This window comes from Amphiprion ocellaris, chromosome 24, assembly GCF_022539595.1.
Source record: "Amphiprion ocellaris isolate individual 3 ecotype Okinawa chromosome 24, ASM2253959v1, whole genome shotgun sequence".
NCBI classification, from domain to species: domain Eukaryota; kingdom Metazoa; phylum Chordata; class Actinopteri; family Pomacentridae; genus Amphiprion; species Amphiprion ocellaris.
The window spans coordinates 7,195,117-7,213,411 of NC_072789.1; the positions used below are offsets into that span (position 1 = coordinate 7,195,117).

Genomic DNA, 18,295 nt, shown 5'->3' on the forward strand with positions numbered 1-18,295 from the left:
GATAATCAGACAGTTAAAATAAGCAGCAAAGTGAAATGCAAATTCAAAATGATTTAGGCTAAGTCTGGCCTGATTAAAAGCCGGCTGCTTGGCAGTTAGCCACTGGATGTCTTCATTCAGTTAAGACTCAGATGAGGCTGTGAAAATCCATTAAGGGATATCATACAGCTAAAATTACAGCAACGTAACATGGGGTCTGCAACACATCAGCATATAGAAAACAGTGACACACTACATTAAAGATTATGTTGATTTTCTCACCAATATTTCTCATATTTGACATTCCCTTGAAATTGATAAAGTAGTTATGAACTTGGAGTCCTGTCTGCTTATAATTAAACATCTGAAAACTGACATTATCAGTCAATCAAAAACAAGACTGATAAATGAGATACGTTTGAGCTAAGAGTTATGAAGTTCAGTATTAAATCAATAAATGATATGAAATAAAATTCAAGTCAATATTAAAAGAGGTGGCTTCATAATTTAATCAAGTATAAAGTATAAATTAGAATGACATATGACATTTTCTGCAAGAAAACTTCTTGTCAATTTTAATAATCGCTTCTCATAATGTTACATTTACATCATAATCTCACGTTTTAGCAACTGCTACCAAATTTAGCCAGTTTTCTCCCATTAGCTAGAAAAACAACAATGTTGAAGTCATTCTGAATCAACCAATTATTGCTCAAGCTATTTGTTTATTGTTACACTGTGTGTGTTTAAAGGCTGCTGCTTCAAACAAGAAAGGAACTTACAGAGGTTGTACGTGTTACCAACTTAGCTGGCTAACTAGCAAGACTGAGCTGTGAAGCAGAACTATTTCTCAGTCTGCATTAATGGCAGCAACTAATGGAAGCTTTCAATTCATTACCTTGTTCTTGAAAGGAGAACACACAACCCTGTGGTGAGCAAAATGACAGAATGTCTGTCTCTGTAATTCCTCTGGCCAACTGCAGCGAGCAGTTGGTGAGCTAACTGGCTGATTGTGTGCAGCTTTCAACTAGCTGAAAATTCCACAGTAAAGAAAATTGTCAAATAGAAAGTGACATGATGAAAAAAAAAAAGAATTTTAAAAAGGGGAATTTTGTCATATAGATTTCTGTAGTAAAATAAAGCCCATTACTGTATATATGAAAAGCTTAAAGAGCTCATAATGGGCATTTTTGACTACTTTCCCTAATAAACAGCACACACACAGAAAGCATTCCATAATACCATGATAGAAATCTGTGTTCAGCATGATACTCCAGTTTACCTGACATTCATTTATGTAACAGCTCATATCACAAACACCACATCACACATCTCCCTCTGCCTTTGATCTCCTGAAAGCATTGAGAGGTCTATAAGTAGCCCACAAGGCTAAATGCTATGAACTCCACTTGCATAATCAAGCATGGCTGTTTGACTATAAAGTATGAACACTGACAGATGCAAACACAAGTATGCAAGTACACATCCTAACACACACATGCACACACACGCACACACACTTTTTGCTTTGCACTCTAATAATTCAAAGCTTGCATCCATATTCATAGGTCACACTAACTCCTCTGAACCTGCCTGTTGAAAAGATCAATGGAAATTCAAAACAAGGGCTTTATGAAACAAATACCAAACAACAGCTGGAAGCTGAACTTTGCATTCTGTATCATGTCTAACCTGTTCATATTTCTTGTCATGAATGATCTGACTGCAACCTCCCTCACTTTAAAATCAAATGCCAGCGTGCCCTTGAGCCTGACACATAATCCTCTGGCTGCTCAGCGGCCGGCAGCAGAGAGCTGCCAAGTTCTCAGCTTGGACGACTGTGGTGCCATAATAGGGCTTTAAACACATAGAATTAACTTGATACTGGGAAACATTTCGACCCTGACAATCACTTTGTTGCCTGTTGTGGGAATGGTTGCTTATTTGTACGCAATACAAATTACTCTTACAAATTACACATCGCTGATCTGACAGTATAAATTCAAATCTAGACTCAATTTAAAGGGCACATACCTTATAGGATTAGACTGCCATCATTCTGTATTATTCTTATTTTCAACAAATCTAATGAAATGATCAAAACTAACAATGCATTAGTGTGTCTTTTCTTACTTTACACTACCGTTTTACCCCAGCTTGTCTGTGAAATTCTGCCCTTTACTCCAAGGTGATGAAAAGTAGTCGCAAAAGAAAAATGCAGTTTGTCAAAATTAAAAGAAACTCCGATCTCATACAAACAGCGGAGCATTGCAAACATGGATGCATTTGTTAGGGACTATTTTTTGTGGTGGATAAAGGCACATTTGGTGTTTCTATAAGTACTGACAGCAGAAGTATGTGGCATTCACAATAAATCGCAACGTCCATTTTATAATAATGAAGGAGGATGTCATGCAGTGCAACAGTATGGCTCACTGATGCATTTTTATATCATATTTGGGCAAGTTACATCAGGCTGAATCAACATCGAATAGGATGAATTCATTGTAGGTTTGTTTTTTGCATGGGTTTAATTACAAAAATTAGTTTGTTGTTCACTCATATTGTGTTGCAGGAGGTGGAGATTAGATCTGGGCAAATGGGGGATGTGTGGGTGGTGCATGAATCAAGTATGAAACAAAAGAAGGACTACAAGTTGCATTGCTGCTATGTTTTGTTGAGGAAAAACTTCCTCTTTTTTCCTGTGAATTCAGTAGCAAAAGAAAAAAAAATGAAGTTGCTGGACATAAACACTCAGTCCTCGCCTGTTGGTTTATGAATAACAATAAATTTGCAGTAAGATCTTGATTGCAGTATTAGAAACAACACACCTCAGTCCGTAGAGAACCGTTCCATCTGGATGCAGTCGGATCATGCGGTTTTTGACTGTGACTCCGTGGACGAATGACTTCTTGTCGTTGAGGAAGTAGGTGTCGGGGACCCAGAGCTGGTCGGCGACCCTGTTGTCCAGGGTCAAGTTGAGGGGGATTCCTACGTAGGCAAGACGCTTGTCCCTCCAGTACTGTTGGAAATACATGGTCAGCGTGTAGTCCTGTGGATACACAGAGGGGGGTGGGGGGGCGACAGTGTAAGTCAAACTTGATGCATTTTTTATTCCTAAATTTCCTAAATTTTATGCAGGCAGTCACTTTGAGCTTTATTTCACTAAACAGGCAGCGGCAGACATTAAAAAAACAACATTAACAGCTTTGAAATATTCCCTGCTGTTACTTCCACTAATATTTCTATGACATGACACAGCATCCTACAAGCTGGAGAGAGTGTGGGCCAACTGGTTCACACACCGCAGCCAAATTCTCTGAAGTACCTTTGCCCTACCGTTTGGAATACAGTAACCCATACAGTTTGGTGCCACTGTACAATGTGTGGGAAGCTTTAGTGAAACATTCTCATAGAAATTTTCACCTGATATTCTACAAACTTCTCTCCCTCAAGACTATTCCCTGTATGGGCACATTGATTCACAAAACCTAAAAGCTGAACTGTAATTACGCCCAAAAGCTTTTTAAACAGACGTTGCCTTTCATTTAATTCAAATTGGCTGACACATGGGCTTTTTTGTCAGCCCTGTTTCAAAGGCTGCTTTTAGTGTTTTTGTTTTTTTGTTTGTTTTGTTGTTTATTGGTTTTGTTCAATGCCAAGCTATCATTATTTGCTCTACACCGGGGATTGAGTTAGAAATTTGTGCTTTAAGTAACACTTTATTGTGCTATCCTCGGAGGTCATAGCTAATTTGTAAGTCTAATAGGTATTTTCCCATTACCCAAATGCAAAATCAAAGGGACTCAATCTCAAAAACTCCGCTGCAGTATGTAAGAGCCTTGGAGTTCTTTTACCTCTTCTTGTAAAGGCAGTTTTAGCTACATTAGCAGGTCAATCTTGTGGTTAAAGTAGAATTTTGGAACTTTTTGAGAAGATGTTTCAAATTCTTCATCTAACACATAAAATGTTGAATTTATAAGCATTCAAATGCAAAAAAAGTACGTTCTGGGTTATTAGATACTTTTTATTATGAAACCCCTAAAACACTAACAACATGCATTGTGAACATAACATGCTGAAACCACAAGCTACCACAAGAACTGCTAACATGGGTGCAGATTATCTTGTCTGTTGTACAAGGCTGTTATTTAATCTGTAAAATCAAAATTAAATGAGAAGAAACTTTTTTTTGTACTAAAGATTGCAAAATATCTGTACACAAAATTATGTCCTGAATCACTTCTGTTGTCTAAACCATGAAAAATCCCAAAAGGAACTCAACTGATATAACATAGAAGAAACACAATAAGAAACTCAAATCAGATCTTAAGACTGTCTGCTGAACAATTGTTCTTTTCATCACTGCCAATGGTAGCCTGTATCAGAATAAAAAATGCTGCCATGTGAGTCACCTCAATAAGCTCATAGCTGCCAGCCTTAACTATGTAGATTTTACAGATGGGCTTCATAACTGAGTAAACTGTTGGTTTTCTGTCAAATCATTGTGTTCATGTAAGACTCTAATTTTTCTTGTGCCTCTCTATGTAACAATCCGTTGCCATCTGGCACCTAAGCCAAACAAATATTACCAAGAAGTGCTTATAGGCCAGCCACGAGGATACTTTAGGGCGGTTGTGTAATAAATGTTTTTGTTTTCCCTTAATGCGAGTAGTATTTGACCAGAGCAGAAGCGCCGATAGAGCAAAGAGCCCCTCCCTCCTTCCTTCCACATCACATAATCCACTTACCCAAGCTAACAGTCTCTCTCCTCCATTTCTGCTTTCCTCTCTCTCTCTCTCTCTCTCTCTCTCTCTCTCTCTCTCTCTCTCTCTCTCTCTCTCTCTCTCTCTCTCTCTCTCTCCCTCCCTCCCTCCCTCCCTCCCTCCCTCCCTCCCTCCCTCCCTCCCTCCCTCTCGGGGCATTGCCATGATCTCCCCTCTGCCCGCTGTGGTGCTGAAATGCAACCAGCCTGCACCAAGCTGGCACTGGTAAAGGCACACGTCCGTTCTCAGGTTCGTACCAAATGGTAACAAAACAAGATTAAAAAACTGCCATCGCAGTGAGGATGTCTTCCCAAAATGTTCATGTGTGACAGAAATGTTACATAACTAAAGTAGTTATTTGTCTCTTTGCGAAGCCTGAAACACTGTGTTACTAATGCTTACAAAACACTTGAGGTTTTTCATTTTCATGAGAAAAAACAGAACAAAAACAGAACTACATAAAATTATGCAAAGTCAAGCCATTGACAGAATGTTAAATTATTCCTTTCTCTTTACTAATACTTCGTATTCTGTGACTGTGTTTTCCAGGTTTGGTTAGCACACAGAGATGTGAAAGGGAAGATCTTAGTCAGCACAGGATACAGATTGGTCACACAGCATGACAAGGAAAGCTCATTGGCACTGAGCCATAAACATATAGTGGTGGAACCATGGCTTATTTGGTAGCCTGCAGCCCCCAAACACTGGCAAATTGTGGTAATTACAAATTATGTGGGAAGAAATGTCTGCCATTAAGGAGCAATTACCTTTTATGGTACTATTATCATGTGCCAGCACAAATCATCTTTTTTGCCCTCTTTAAAGCAAACCCTATCCAACCACATTATTCAGTGATTCTGTTAGAAGCCAATACCTCTTCTGAACAGCATGTATATCTTTAAAAATTGGAGCAATTAGTCTTTCAACAGTTCAATTAATCTGCAACAGTTCAATGATTGTTTAAACTTAAATATCACACAAAAACACCAGAATATTTGTGCCTATTAATCCTTACTATTCTGTTCATAATAGGCATTATCACATCTTAACTCTCATATCGACAGACATCTCCACCCCAATCTAAATGCCAGCTCTTGTGGAGCTCTTTTGTGCACAAACTTACAATGTACAGCTGTAAAAAAGAGATATTTCGCAAGTAAGTGCCCATTTACTTTTGACCCCTTGCAATTTGGGCACCATGTTTTAGAAGTGCAACATCCTCCCAACACATTTTTTTTTTTTCAATATTGGTGTAAACTTATTAAACAGAGCGCCTGAGCACCAAAACAAGTGTGATGGTTGGGTTGCTGGTTGGCAATTTTAAGATGTAATCATGTGCTCTGGAACTTATGATGAGCATTTTTCACAAACCTCTGTTGTTTTTCTGCTGACAATAGATCCAAAAAATCTATACCCTGATCAATAACAGGCACATTTCCCAGTGGTTATTTTACCTATTGGTGATTGGTAAATGCACATCAGAATAGTCAATATGTTGACCTTGTTGTGATGCTACATGTTCATCGCTCCAGTGCACAATGATAAGTATCATCTTGAGAACAACAGAAGTAACAAGTGTGCTACGTATAAACTTGCAATTGCACAAATTATGATTTACTGAGGTGAAACTTCAGCATTGCTTTTCTATAAATACTTTGGGGAAATCACAAGTAGTAAAAAATAAAAAAGGTAGGGAAAAGACATTAAATGGGTTTTGGAAAGATTCTCATCGGTTTCACCTCTCTCAGCCATTGGAGAGGAAATGTGGTCTAAGATCTTGGTCTGAATCAGTCCACATTATGTAGTAATCTGAGTTGTCAACAGATCCAGTCCTAAACCTCCCAAACTGTTCATAGCCTCAACCAATCCAGCCCCAATAATACCCAATGTCTTTGATATTGCCGAGTTAATATCAGGATGGTTATGATTATCATGCGAATGCCCTCAGCAGCGAACACTGTTGCCAAGCAATATTAAACATGCTTGCTCTGAGCGCTAACATTAGCACCACATATTAAAACAGATAATTAAAATCTCACCACCAGTTCCCTCTGAAGACCAGACAAACCACAGTGACCACATGTCCTCAAACATTTTCTCATCCAGACTCATTTACCCTTCTGCTTTTGTTTTTTTTAACTCATTGCAAAGTACTGTTAGTGTTAGAGCAAGTCGTTGGACCACAGCCTCTATTGTCTTTTTCATCTGCTTCATACGAGATGGTGCACTGCTCCCTGATTGTTCTCTCTGGCACAATAAATTTAATAATATCCTGTAGTTTGTGATGTGCCATTATTCTCCAATAGAGAGGCTGCATGTCAGAACCTATGTTAAGCCTTTTATATTCCAGCTAATATTGTACATGTACAACAATGATGAATTTGTTTTAAAGCAAAATGAACTGCATTTCATTTGTTCTTGAATGTGACATTGTAAATAGAGAAGGAGGCATCACCAATAGAGGCCCCTAGTAGATTAACCTCAACATGACATCTGGTAGCAGGGACAGCGTTCTTATTTTCTATAGTTAAACAGTCCTGGCATATTATATGTACACTGTTAATATCATGCTACTAGCAATAGACTGGAGTTAAATCATCTTCATTTGCTTTAAGTGACTGGAAAATAAATCCTTGTCATCTTTCACGAATTTGTGACATAAAGAGCAATAACTGTTATCAGTCATAGTCCCATTAAAGTAGTCAATGTGGACTGATCCCAGCATGTGGTGGAAATTAAATTTGCTGTATGAATCCATTCCGTGGACTCGCCTTCCCCCTCTCTTCCATTACCACTGTAACTTTACCCTTCATCATTCCCTACAAATGACTAATGTTTTTCACACTGCCTTGTTTTGACCCCCCTCCTCCTCCTCCTCCTCGCTCTCCCCTAAAGCCCTACCTCCTGCCTGCCTCTCCTGAGCGCTATCATGCTCTAGGTTTCCATCTCCCGCCACAGTGTCAGCAGGTGGGCAGCCCTGCGAGCGCCTCGTAAGACATAAATGATTCAAATCCACCATGTAGCCTGTGCAAACACGCGGCCAAGGATACCTCATCAATCTTGCATACAGACAATCAAAATGAATTTCAGATGAAAACAGCTTTGCATTACCTGCCCTGGAAGGAGGTGGGCTCTGATTTTCTATGAACTAGGACAATGAGTTATGAATTATTGAAAACTCTCTCATTCCCCACAACACATGAATTCCCACTACACCCAGCTTAACCACTGTTGTTCCGTTATTCACACGTTTTTCAGCAGCGGTAATGACAGTGACCAGTGGAAATGTTTTCCGGCAAGCCTCAATTATTCAATTAACTCGACTGGATGATCACTTCCATTCAGGGTGTGTGAGAATTCAGATAAGCAGAGTTTTGGCTGCGAACTGACCCATATTCAATTTAATCTCTCTCTCTCTGCAGTGCTAGCATACAGACTGCTATGTCGTGATACCGCCACCAGAATCTAGGAAATATCCCGTGTGTCACGTCATATGTTCTCTGCCGTTTACATTTGCTCCAACTAGTGCAGCACAACTGAAAGAGGACAAAATGTGTTAATAAACTAAAAAGAAAGATGAATCATTATTACATCTGACACCTATTAAAGGCACTCTGCATGAAAAATAGATGGCCGCAGCCCTACAAGTTTTCTCTGGCTGAACTTCACATTTTGGGACAGGAGAAACGATGGTATGATATGTAATCACCGTGTACTCCATATGAACCCCCGTTCAGTAAAGCAATTTGAGTCACTTCAATGTAATTTTCGGAGCTCTCCCTCGGGATGGCCCTGAAGCAGTATATCACCGCAGTGCGGGGGAATCCCTCAGCGACTTCCTACCGCCCTCCTCCTGCCGCTATAGAATGGTAAAAATAGCACCGTCCCTTATTGAGAGCAAACACGGGGATGTGATTGAATTGGGCTTTTCCCTCTAAATGACAGTGCTGGCCTCCAATATATAGGATAATTTCCTCACTGTCTAATATTTTATGATGTATTGCCCCATAACAAGGAAAAAGGACAAACAAGGAATGAGGAGGAAGACACGGGACACAAGAATGTACAATGTAAAACGTAATGTACAAAGGTTTGTCTCTTAAATGAACAGCTATTCTGACTTTGCAGAGCATGTAACTATATTCAATCTGCACTCGCTTTATCAAATTGTTTGTCTTGAAATTCAAATTCTTTCTCTCAAATTGATGGATTCTTTCATGGCACCTGCTATTTTAGGTATTGCTTGAACCACTTTTGGGTTTGCCACGACTGTGAGGTTTGATCAAGACTTTTTTTTTTTTTTTTTTAAACGAAATGAGGTCCCAAAACTGTCATATGCTTAAGTAACAGATGCAGCGAGAGAAGACAGAACTTGAACACAAAAATGATTTTCATCAGCCAAAGATTAGGTATCACGCAACCCAGGCCTGACAAGACAAAACATTAAGTGTGGATGATCACTTGCTGCTTCAGTCTTACCCATAAAAAGAAAGCGACAAAAAGAGCCATGTGGGAATCACTCATACAAACACGTTAGCACAATTCATTAGCTTGGATAGCACCTATGAATAATGTAAGCGAACTTTCACGTTTTCTCATATTTTCGCAGAGGTGATCTAGATCATCATAAGAGCCCTGTACAGGCTGACAAGTTGAAATTTGACATATCAACCACCAAATTGAAAAAACATGTCATGACTTCCCAATTTTCTGAGATGTGCTTGACATATACTGTAATGGGAAATAATAATAATGACTGTCGTTCATAAAATATCTACATGAAATCCTGTAGCAAGACATTTTTAGCCTGCAACTTCTCCAGTACACTCAGCACAACCAACTCACAAGGACCACATATTTAGATCCTGTGATCAGACCACATCAAACTGGGGGTACAAATTTAACACTATTTCCTGACTGACAGTCGGCCATCGAAATCAATGACTGATCAATAAAAATGAAAGTAGATGTCAGTACAACCTTGACATGAACCTCAGATAGCTAACCAAACCACAGAGCTGCCAGACAACAACTCAACTTCATCATCAACTGCCAATGCAACCAGAGGCAGGGAAGCAGAGACCTTTTTTCACTGAATGGACGAGAAATTATACTAGTTTTACATTTTATCTGCAGCCCATATGATGGTCAGTCAACACACTAGTAACTTAATGTCATTAAACCGCAAGAAGCTCCACCTGAGGTACAGTGAGATAAAGTTTTCAAGTAAATCTCAAACAGTGACAAAGATTAGAAAACCTCTTTGAAGACTAATTTGTGATACAGAAATGTGTTTTTTTTTTCGGTGTCCATTTCAGCGATTCTGTACATCCTATAACCTTTTGTGGAGATCCAGACTACAGGGAAGGCAAACATTGCAGTGAAGCAAGTGCTCTGACACCAGCAACACTTTCTGGCTAACTTGCATCTTTTGCTAATGTCAATGAATTTGGCCTATATATTATTTACTGTTATACTCTCTCATTTTATTTTTTATCTTATTATTTATTACTAGCAGTTTCACCACTATTGTTAATAATTAATGAAAATGAGATCATTTTCTATCTTTTTCCTGGGATATGGGTTGGAGTTTAACTGGTATGATCTATTATCATATGCACAGCATATATAGGATGCTCTGAATATGATTATATATATATATTTATTGCTTCTTTGATTAAGAGGGCATTGGTGGCCAAGAAATTTAACATATTGATGCATTTTCAATCACTCTATCTTAGATAGGAAAAGCTGGATCTCCAATGACATTTTTCGTCTTCAAATCAATTAAAAAAACAAAGGTGCAGTGTTTCCCCATCTCATTTCAGCAGCTTTCAATGCTTTAAACGTCATATATGTTGTATCTACTACAGTCAGGAGAATCAGACTGTTGACTGATGACCTTTGCAGTAAGCTTCATCATAAATCCAGTTCACAGTTGACCTGCCTCTTTTTATTTGCTACAACATAACTGCTGCTTGAGTGGCACAGAGAAAGGAAATGAGGCCGGCGCCTGTCAGTTTTACATTACCCAGGCCAATACATGTTAAAGGTGTACGCAACTCTGAGCAAAGCTATTATCACAAAAGGACTGCAGCACTGGAACAGCACAACAGGCAATCCCCACCTCAAATCATGCGTCCCTTCTGTGGGCTGGCACCGAAAAACCAGGAAGTGCCCCTCTGCTCGTTCTAAATCTTAGTGATCATCACTTCATCCTACAGCGTACTCTCTCCTGAGGCCAATTACATTCCATCAGGCAGGAAGCCGGATGCCGGATAAAAGACATGGGGGTATATTAAGCCACACTCCAAGCACAGAGAAAAGAAATGCTCTTTTTGCATAGCTGGAAGACCTATATAAGATAATTAGGGTGACATAGTTAGTGCACTGGCAACATATGCTTCCAAGATGTATTTTATGCACGAGGGCATAAAGTATATGCAGTGTGTGTGTGTGTATATATATATGTGTGTGTGTGTGTGTGTGTGTGTGTGTGTGTGTTTGTGTGTGGGTGTACTATTGGAAAATCAGCCTCAGACCAAACTGTGTGTTAAACTTAATTAACCTTTACACTCAGCAGAATCCTCCTGATGCCCTTCAGAGGAAATTTAAACTCTAGATGTATGCACACATTTAAACTACCTGGAAAATAAGAGAGCACTAGTCAAGGCAAACAAATCAAAACAGGCTTTTTGTGTTACTGGTGCTTCCTTTTGGGAGCTGCTGCAAAAATCTAAAAAACAAACGAGGCAGCGGGAACATTTGGAGAAACAGAGATGGAGATCTTTTCACCTCTCCATAATGACAGTTTTTTTTCTTTGCTTTTTGACGCCCACACACAGCCGTGGGTGTATGGATGACTAGCTTGTTCAGCCTGAAACTGCATCCACATTCACAGTGCAAACTCTGACCATTTCCCTGTGCGAGGGGTTCTACCTTTATTGTGCCATCATTTATTAACTTGAAATTACGATGACTTTCATAATGCACAGATAATGGGATGGGATAAAGGCCCTGATAGCTATTACTGCAACCGAGAATCGCGCCTGTTTGTCCACTGCTGCTGGAGAAGGTCTTAATAATGAAAACACACCAACACGCTGTGCCCTTATTTTGCAGATTTCTTACCAACATTGTTTCAGACCATTTTAATGCAAAGCAAACACTATGCTTCTTTCATTTCCACCTCCAAATCTCACATTAAACCAGCTGTTCATTAGCAACATAAAAGGTAAAAACTCCCAAAGTAGCACTAACAAATGGTACATTTTCAAGTGATCTGTTTTTAAGTGTACAACTAGTTTCGAAGTAAGCACTGTCTCAGCACACACATAATCTATCTTGCCTTGCTCTGATCTTGTCCTAGTGTGTGTTTCTCATCACCCGAGGCCCTCGGCACACTACAAACAAACCTCAGAGGTAATTAGTGCGCCTTTCTTAGACGCTTTAGCATCTGCTAGTGCAGGAGCTCGAGCTCCGCGAAGGCGTCAGAGTAGCAGAGGCTGACTTAGTCGACCTGCCCTGCCAGGTGGATTCTGGGACAAGCCAGATGCTGTATTCACACTAACTGTCTCGCAAGCTTGCAGGGTATTTCAATCAGCTACCACCTCTCTCTGCCTCACTCCTTTCTCTGTTTTTCTCACATCTTTGATCTCTCACTTCCTCTGCTCTTTTCTCTTTCACTCAGTCACTCAATAAATCTTTCGCTCTTCCAGCTCTCCAGTCTCCTTTATTTCTCCGGTCTCTTGATGTGCCGACTGCCTGTGTGTTGTATACGCTAAAATTCCCATGCGGATAGCGCTGCACAGACCGCCTTGAATTCTGGTATGGGTTGATGTAAGGAACTCACGCTGAACATCAAATAAAACTAGAGTAGAGGTACATATACAAGTTGGAAGAATCTATAGTGTTAGACAGCAAACACAGGTCCACCTTGGAAGGGATTGGCAGTAATAAAATTAAAATCCATTACACAAATCACTTGGGGCAGGAGGAGGGTTTAATCCTAAATTTCACTTTTTATAAAGCAGGATGCAAAGATCAATCAATTAATCTCTGGGCTTTGGGAAATACTGACCAACAGGTTCTAACATTGTAGAGACTAAACAACTAATCAGTTAATCAAGAAAATCATCAATAGATTAATTAGTAATGAAGATAATCATTAGTTGCAGCCCTGTTATGAAGCAAGCACCTCCCAGCATTATTAATATTTTCTTTTGACCCTTTCTTTAAAATGTCAAAACATGGTACTAAGATGGTGCAGCTGGTTTCACCATAATTAAAAATAGGCAAAGCACTCAGAGATTAGAATGCTGTAATCTTAAATTGAATGTACTACCCCTTAATGTACCTTAAAATTAATGAATTAACCCTCAGAACCTCGAGCAGTTTCTGGGTGCTTGTTCTCCTGCCACATTTTAACTCACTGTAAGCTCAATTTTACCTACAATATGAAGTGCTGCACTTCTATGGGAACAGCGAAACCAGAGCTAGAAGTACAGAAAACTCAAAACAGTCTTTTGTGCAGCATCACAAAATTATAATGTCATTTTAAAAAGTTCCTCTGATTACAACAATGAAAAAAATCAATAAGTGCCCAACCGTGTTACCAATAATGTACTATGCTATAAATATTTTTCTACTTGCATTTTTGCTTTCAAATCTGTCTCCAATCTACTCTGTTTTTAGCCAAATATGTCCCTGAGTTTCTGTAAAGTAACTTCTGGTTGTGGCTGAGTCACTAATAGCGTCAGAGTTGCAGAGAGGAGCGAAGGTTTTATTTTATTTACAAAATCTGTTTAGTGCAAACTGTCTATTTTGGTCAAATATTTAGATGAGACAAACAGAATAAATGGACTTTGACAACGGACATTTCAGTTTCCCAATGGAACGACACAGTCTAAGAATTCAGAGACTACTGGAAAATCGGAAAATTCTTTGTTTTTACAGTTTCTTGCTCTAATAAATGGCATCATTATCAAACACGGCAGCAGGTTTTGGGGTTCAGAGGATTAAAGGGACACTCAAATTGTATACAGCACTTAGTGTCTTAGGAAGGAGTTGTGCAAAATCCAATGAATTTGTCTCAGGTGAGTGAATGTCGGTTTGCGACTATGAGTTTAAGATTTCAAAAAAGCTTTCTGGCTAGCAGCACTAAGGTAAAGTTACTAGAAAAAACATTGATTTGCATTCTGGGTAATGTAGATGCCAAAGTTTGATGAAGGGGGAAGAAGAATGCATGAAATCAGGAAGGAAAATGTTGTTTTCTGTAACAGTGCGATTCTATTAGGAGTACAGTTAGAGGAGTAAATCAGTGAGGTTATCCTTTAATGCAGTAATAATTTTCACAATTGCCAAACATCAAAAGCATAATTAGCAACTGTCAAACTTAAACATATAGTAAACCGATGAATTTTGCAGCTACTTTGCAGTTTCTTTCATAAAACAACAGATGAGTAAATGACAGTAATATAACTGTAGAGAAACTTTTACTTTCAACTTTCCATTATGGTGTAGACTAAAGTGAAAGAGGGAACAGTTTAATCACCAGTGATCTAATGTGTGTTTTGAGTTCCTCTAAGCTGATAGCTAGTTGATAGTGACTGGAGAAATACAGCCCCAAAACACAGACAGGATGGTTACAAAATGTTAGAAACTTGATACTTAAAATGTCATATGGGGATGGCTTAAATATTAAATTTATATCAGTCAACAGTTTCTGAACTCCTACAAACTAAAAAAAATCTGACTGCAGTACCTTACTTAAAAAAAAACAAAAAAAACATGGGTAGACCAATTATCTCAAGATGCTAATATGTTTTTTTCCAGCTCAATATAAGGATGGGCTTTATCTCTTATTCAGATTTACACATCACGTTTGTAGACATATCAATACCCTGAAACATTTGTGACAACTTTCTATTGACTCACATTCATTTGCTCTTCCTTCACTTCACCTAACATTAACACTTTAAACTGATATATCTGCAACTTTGTTAACCTCTAACTCTCTTGAACCTTAACATTAACCCTTGAAAATGACCCTTTTCTTAACAAGGCCTTAAGGAGATTCAATTTTGTTCCCATTTTGAGCAAGAGTGAAAAGATTCTGTATCACAAACGCCCACATTCAGGCAGCATGCAGAGGACCTTTACTGTCAAGCTACAAAAACCTTGGGCACTTTTCATGTTTGAGTTGTATTTCACAGCATTCCCATCTCTGCATGGGAGAGAACATGACACGTCTGAAATTCAGCAGTATTGTTTTTCTTATTCATCTGCAACTCTGTGCTCTTTGCAGAACAAGCCGAGCAGAATCTAAGCCTCATTTCAGCATAGCAAGCAGTACTTGTCTCAATAAACCCTAAACTTTTAAGACTAGTTTCCCCAATTATGCCTGCAGGTCGTTCCACAAGCCTGCTGAAGTGGAATTAGTTGCTGAAATGTTATTGAAATTAATGCAGAATGGAGCTTTTAAAACTTGGAAATTGTCTTTTTTTTCCCCCCTCACATAACAAAAGAGAAAGAACAGCATTTATCTGGGATGTGCTGTTTAGTGTTGATCAATGAGTAGGACAAAAGCGCTCATTATCCAGTTCTCTGCAGAGCAACCGTCTCCATGCTGAAACAACAGACAGTCCCAGCACTGGATGAATATCATACACCAAATGTCAATTGCTGAAAATAACAAACAGCTTGACCAGACTTGTTTTGGCTTCAACACTGGATAACAGCCAGGGATTGTCCATTTAACAAGCGCAGATGCACAGATGCACATGTGCAGTCCCTCAGTGAGTTAGTGGCAATGAAACATGGACCTAATTAATTATCAGTTTAAGTGTGATCTCAGCTGTCTGACTCCCTGGTTGATCAGCTGCCTTGATCTGCTCCATGGAGGATAGCCTGCTTGGCTGACTAGGCCAATGCTAGAAGCTAAACCATTAGCAAACAAAGCTTTTACCATGGATCACGGCTTGGCTAAAATAACAGAGTTAATGTAAAATAGGTCTTATTATTTCCAAACTGTGTAGAATTTTGCTAGACTTTTCACCTTTTATCACTGCATGAGATTAAAATCAAAACCAATCTTTATCTGACACATTTAGCGAAGGCTTCTAGTCACATAACATTACAACCGTAATGCTTGAAATTATGTTTATTAAACTATTGATGTTCAATAACAAATGCACGCATCATGTTTTTAACCAATGCTAAGTCTATGAGAAGTTTAGTGTTGTTTAAGCTTTCAAAATACTCAGTTAAGGTTTGTACGGAAAAGCACGCTTGCAACTATTATTTTCATTATCTGTCAATCTGCTGACTAGTTCCTATATTTATTGTGTTTTTATTGTTTGTCCTATTGCATACTGTATAGAATGTTTAACTTAAATCAAGAGACGGTCACACTAAGATTAAACATTGCTTGAATGCCCCGGCCGTGAAAGCAGCTACTCAGGGATTATAAACACAGATAAAATGTACTCAGAAGTTAATAACACAGGATAAGTGCATCTTAAAGAGCAACTTCCAAGTTGAATTTTAACTAAAGGTGAAGAGTCTTCACTGTGTCATATATGAAGAAAAACACAGTCGTATGCAGCCCTCATTTTAGACAGGAGGATTAAGTCTCCAGGGATATGATGGAGTTTTGGATGGGATGTCTAAATCTGGACTGTGTGAGACTGATAGCCGCCTCAGTTTCACTATCAGCAGCAGCTTCTGGTTCTCATACAGGCAGCAGTAAAGGCTACGGATCTGTCAGAGATTCACCTCTCCCTTTGTCATGTGACACTGTAAAATGCAGTGTTGATTTTAGTGTAGACAAGCAAGATGTCCTCATTCTGTTATACTCTCATATGTGATAACAAACGTTATGATACTGAGATATAACACAACTTTAGCTTCGATTATTAAGTGTCAATTACTCACCAAGAGACTTCCTCTACTGCTTCTCATCAAACACGTTCATTTCTCATTGAGGCTGTAATACTTTTTACTATTTTTTTGTCTGTACCTGGTCTCTCTGACCCCTAGTCTCTAAAAAAAAGAGGCTGTGGACCACTGTATGCATAGAAATCCACATTTATGACCTCTTCAATGTTACAAAAAGTGTGGCAGGTTTAAACCTCAGTTACAAAAACTGCTTTAAATGTTATTATAGTTCACAGCTCAACCTACATTTCTTGTTAACCGTAACCGATCGTGCCTAGTAAATCTCACTATATATGTTGTGTTTTTGTTGCGGGTTTAAAGGGTAGTGTAGCTCACATCTGAACTTACTGTTAAAAATCTGGCCCCTGATTAATCTTCTTAAAAAATTATTTACTTGTGGTCTTCAGCTTGCAAGTTGCTCTTAAAGTATTACAGCAATATTACTGTTTCTATCGAGGGAAGAGACTTTCTTTTTCATTAATCCGAGTTCCCTGTACATTTGATACATATCCGGCAACTGTAATTAAAAAAAAAATAACAACTGTTTTAATAACATTTTAGTGAGTAGTCATTATTCATGGACGGACGTGACGTACATGTCGGAACAAAATGGTGGCGGCGTCGATTTATTAATACAATTAATTGCCACATATGAAGAAAAAAGTAGCACCAAAAAAAACACGCAATATTGTGAAACAATTCAGCCGAGCAGTAGTTTCACGTACAGTAAACAGCAGAGTGAAACATTACGCAGAGTTCCAGTAATCTGCGCTGTTGTTGTTACTCACCTGTTTGGAGGACGCTCATCAGCTCCGACCACCACCCGGTCAACTCTCAACCCCTCTGTCCGTTCATTCTCACTGACAAATAGTTTGTGGCAGTCCTACAACCTTACAAACACAGAGCTAAATGAGGAATAAGTTACCGTACGGCTCGTTCACGCTAGAAATTAGCCTAGAAAACTGTAATAGCGCGACCTACTAGAACTGCGGTCACCTGAGCGGCTCACTTCGCACCGTGATTAAACATTAAACCTGTAAATACTTAACCCAGAATCAACTTCTTCAATTTTAAAAACCTACAGCAATGTATCGCGAAACATACTTATTACTATTTACTGTAGCAATACATAGTTTTACAGTAATTTTCTGTTTTGTTTACAAATTGCTCGGCGTGGTGCAGACGTCCCTCTGACGTAGGCGAAATGACCAGCAGCACTACGTCATGACGCTACGACGTCTTTCATCAAATGTCATAAACTTAATAAAATAATGATTTATTAATAGTAACCGAGAAAATATGAATGAATAAAATCAAATTGAAGCATAAAAATTTGAAAAAGTCGTAAAATTATTTCTTTCAAGTTTCTTGAAGGCTGAAAAGTACAGGTTTAAGTAAATATAAGTTGGCTATGTTGTCACATGATGTGCTTAGGCAATTCTTTTTTAAAAACTATTATTTCAATAAATGTATATTCAAGAAATCAAGTTTATTTTGTGCATTTATGTGCTATTTATTTATATACAATTTTGGAAATAATTATTAGTGGTTGAATAATTGCAGTATCTTAAAGATATGAAACAAAGTCATTATTATTATTATTATTATTATTA

General features: G+C 38.5%; 1 protein-coding gene across 12 annotated transcripts in view; it reads right to left on the reverse strand.

Moving 5' to 3' along the window:
* Positions 1 to 18,295, reverse strand: part of LOC111563566 (gamma-aminobutyric acid receptor subunit beta-3-like) — a 157,532-nt gene that overhangs the window by 25,003 nt on the left and 114,234 nt on the right. For 11 of the 12 annotated variants that reach the window (XR_004846730.2, XM_035944669.2, XM_035944667.2 and 8 more), the window contains one exon: positions 2,811 to 3,031. Coding sequence is in view for 11 of the 12 variants with exons in the window: in XM_035944669.2 (XP_035800562.1) it covers positions 2,811 to 3,031 (221 nt within the window). In the remaining variant the exon portion in view is untranslated. Of the gene's footprint in view, positions 1 to 2,810; positions 3,032 to 17,470; positions 17,675 to 18,295 lie in introns of those variants that run through there. The other variant, XM_055008418.1, reaches the window with a different exon arrangement.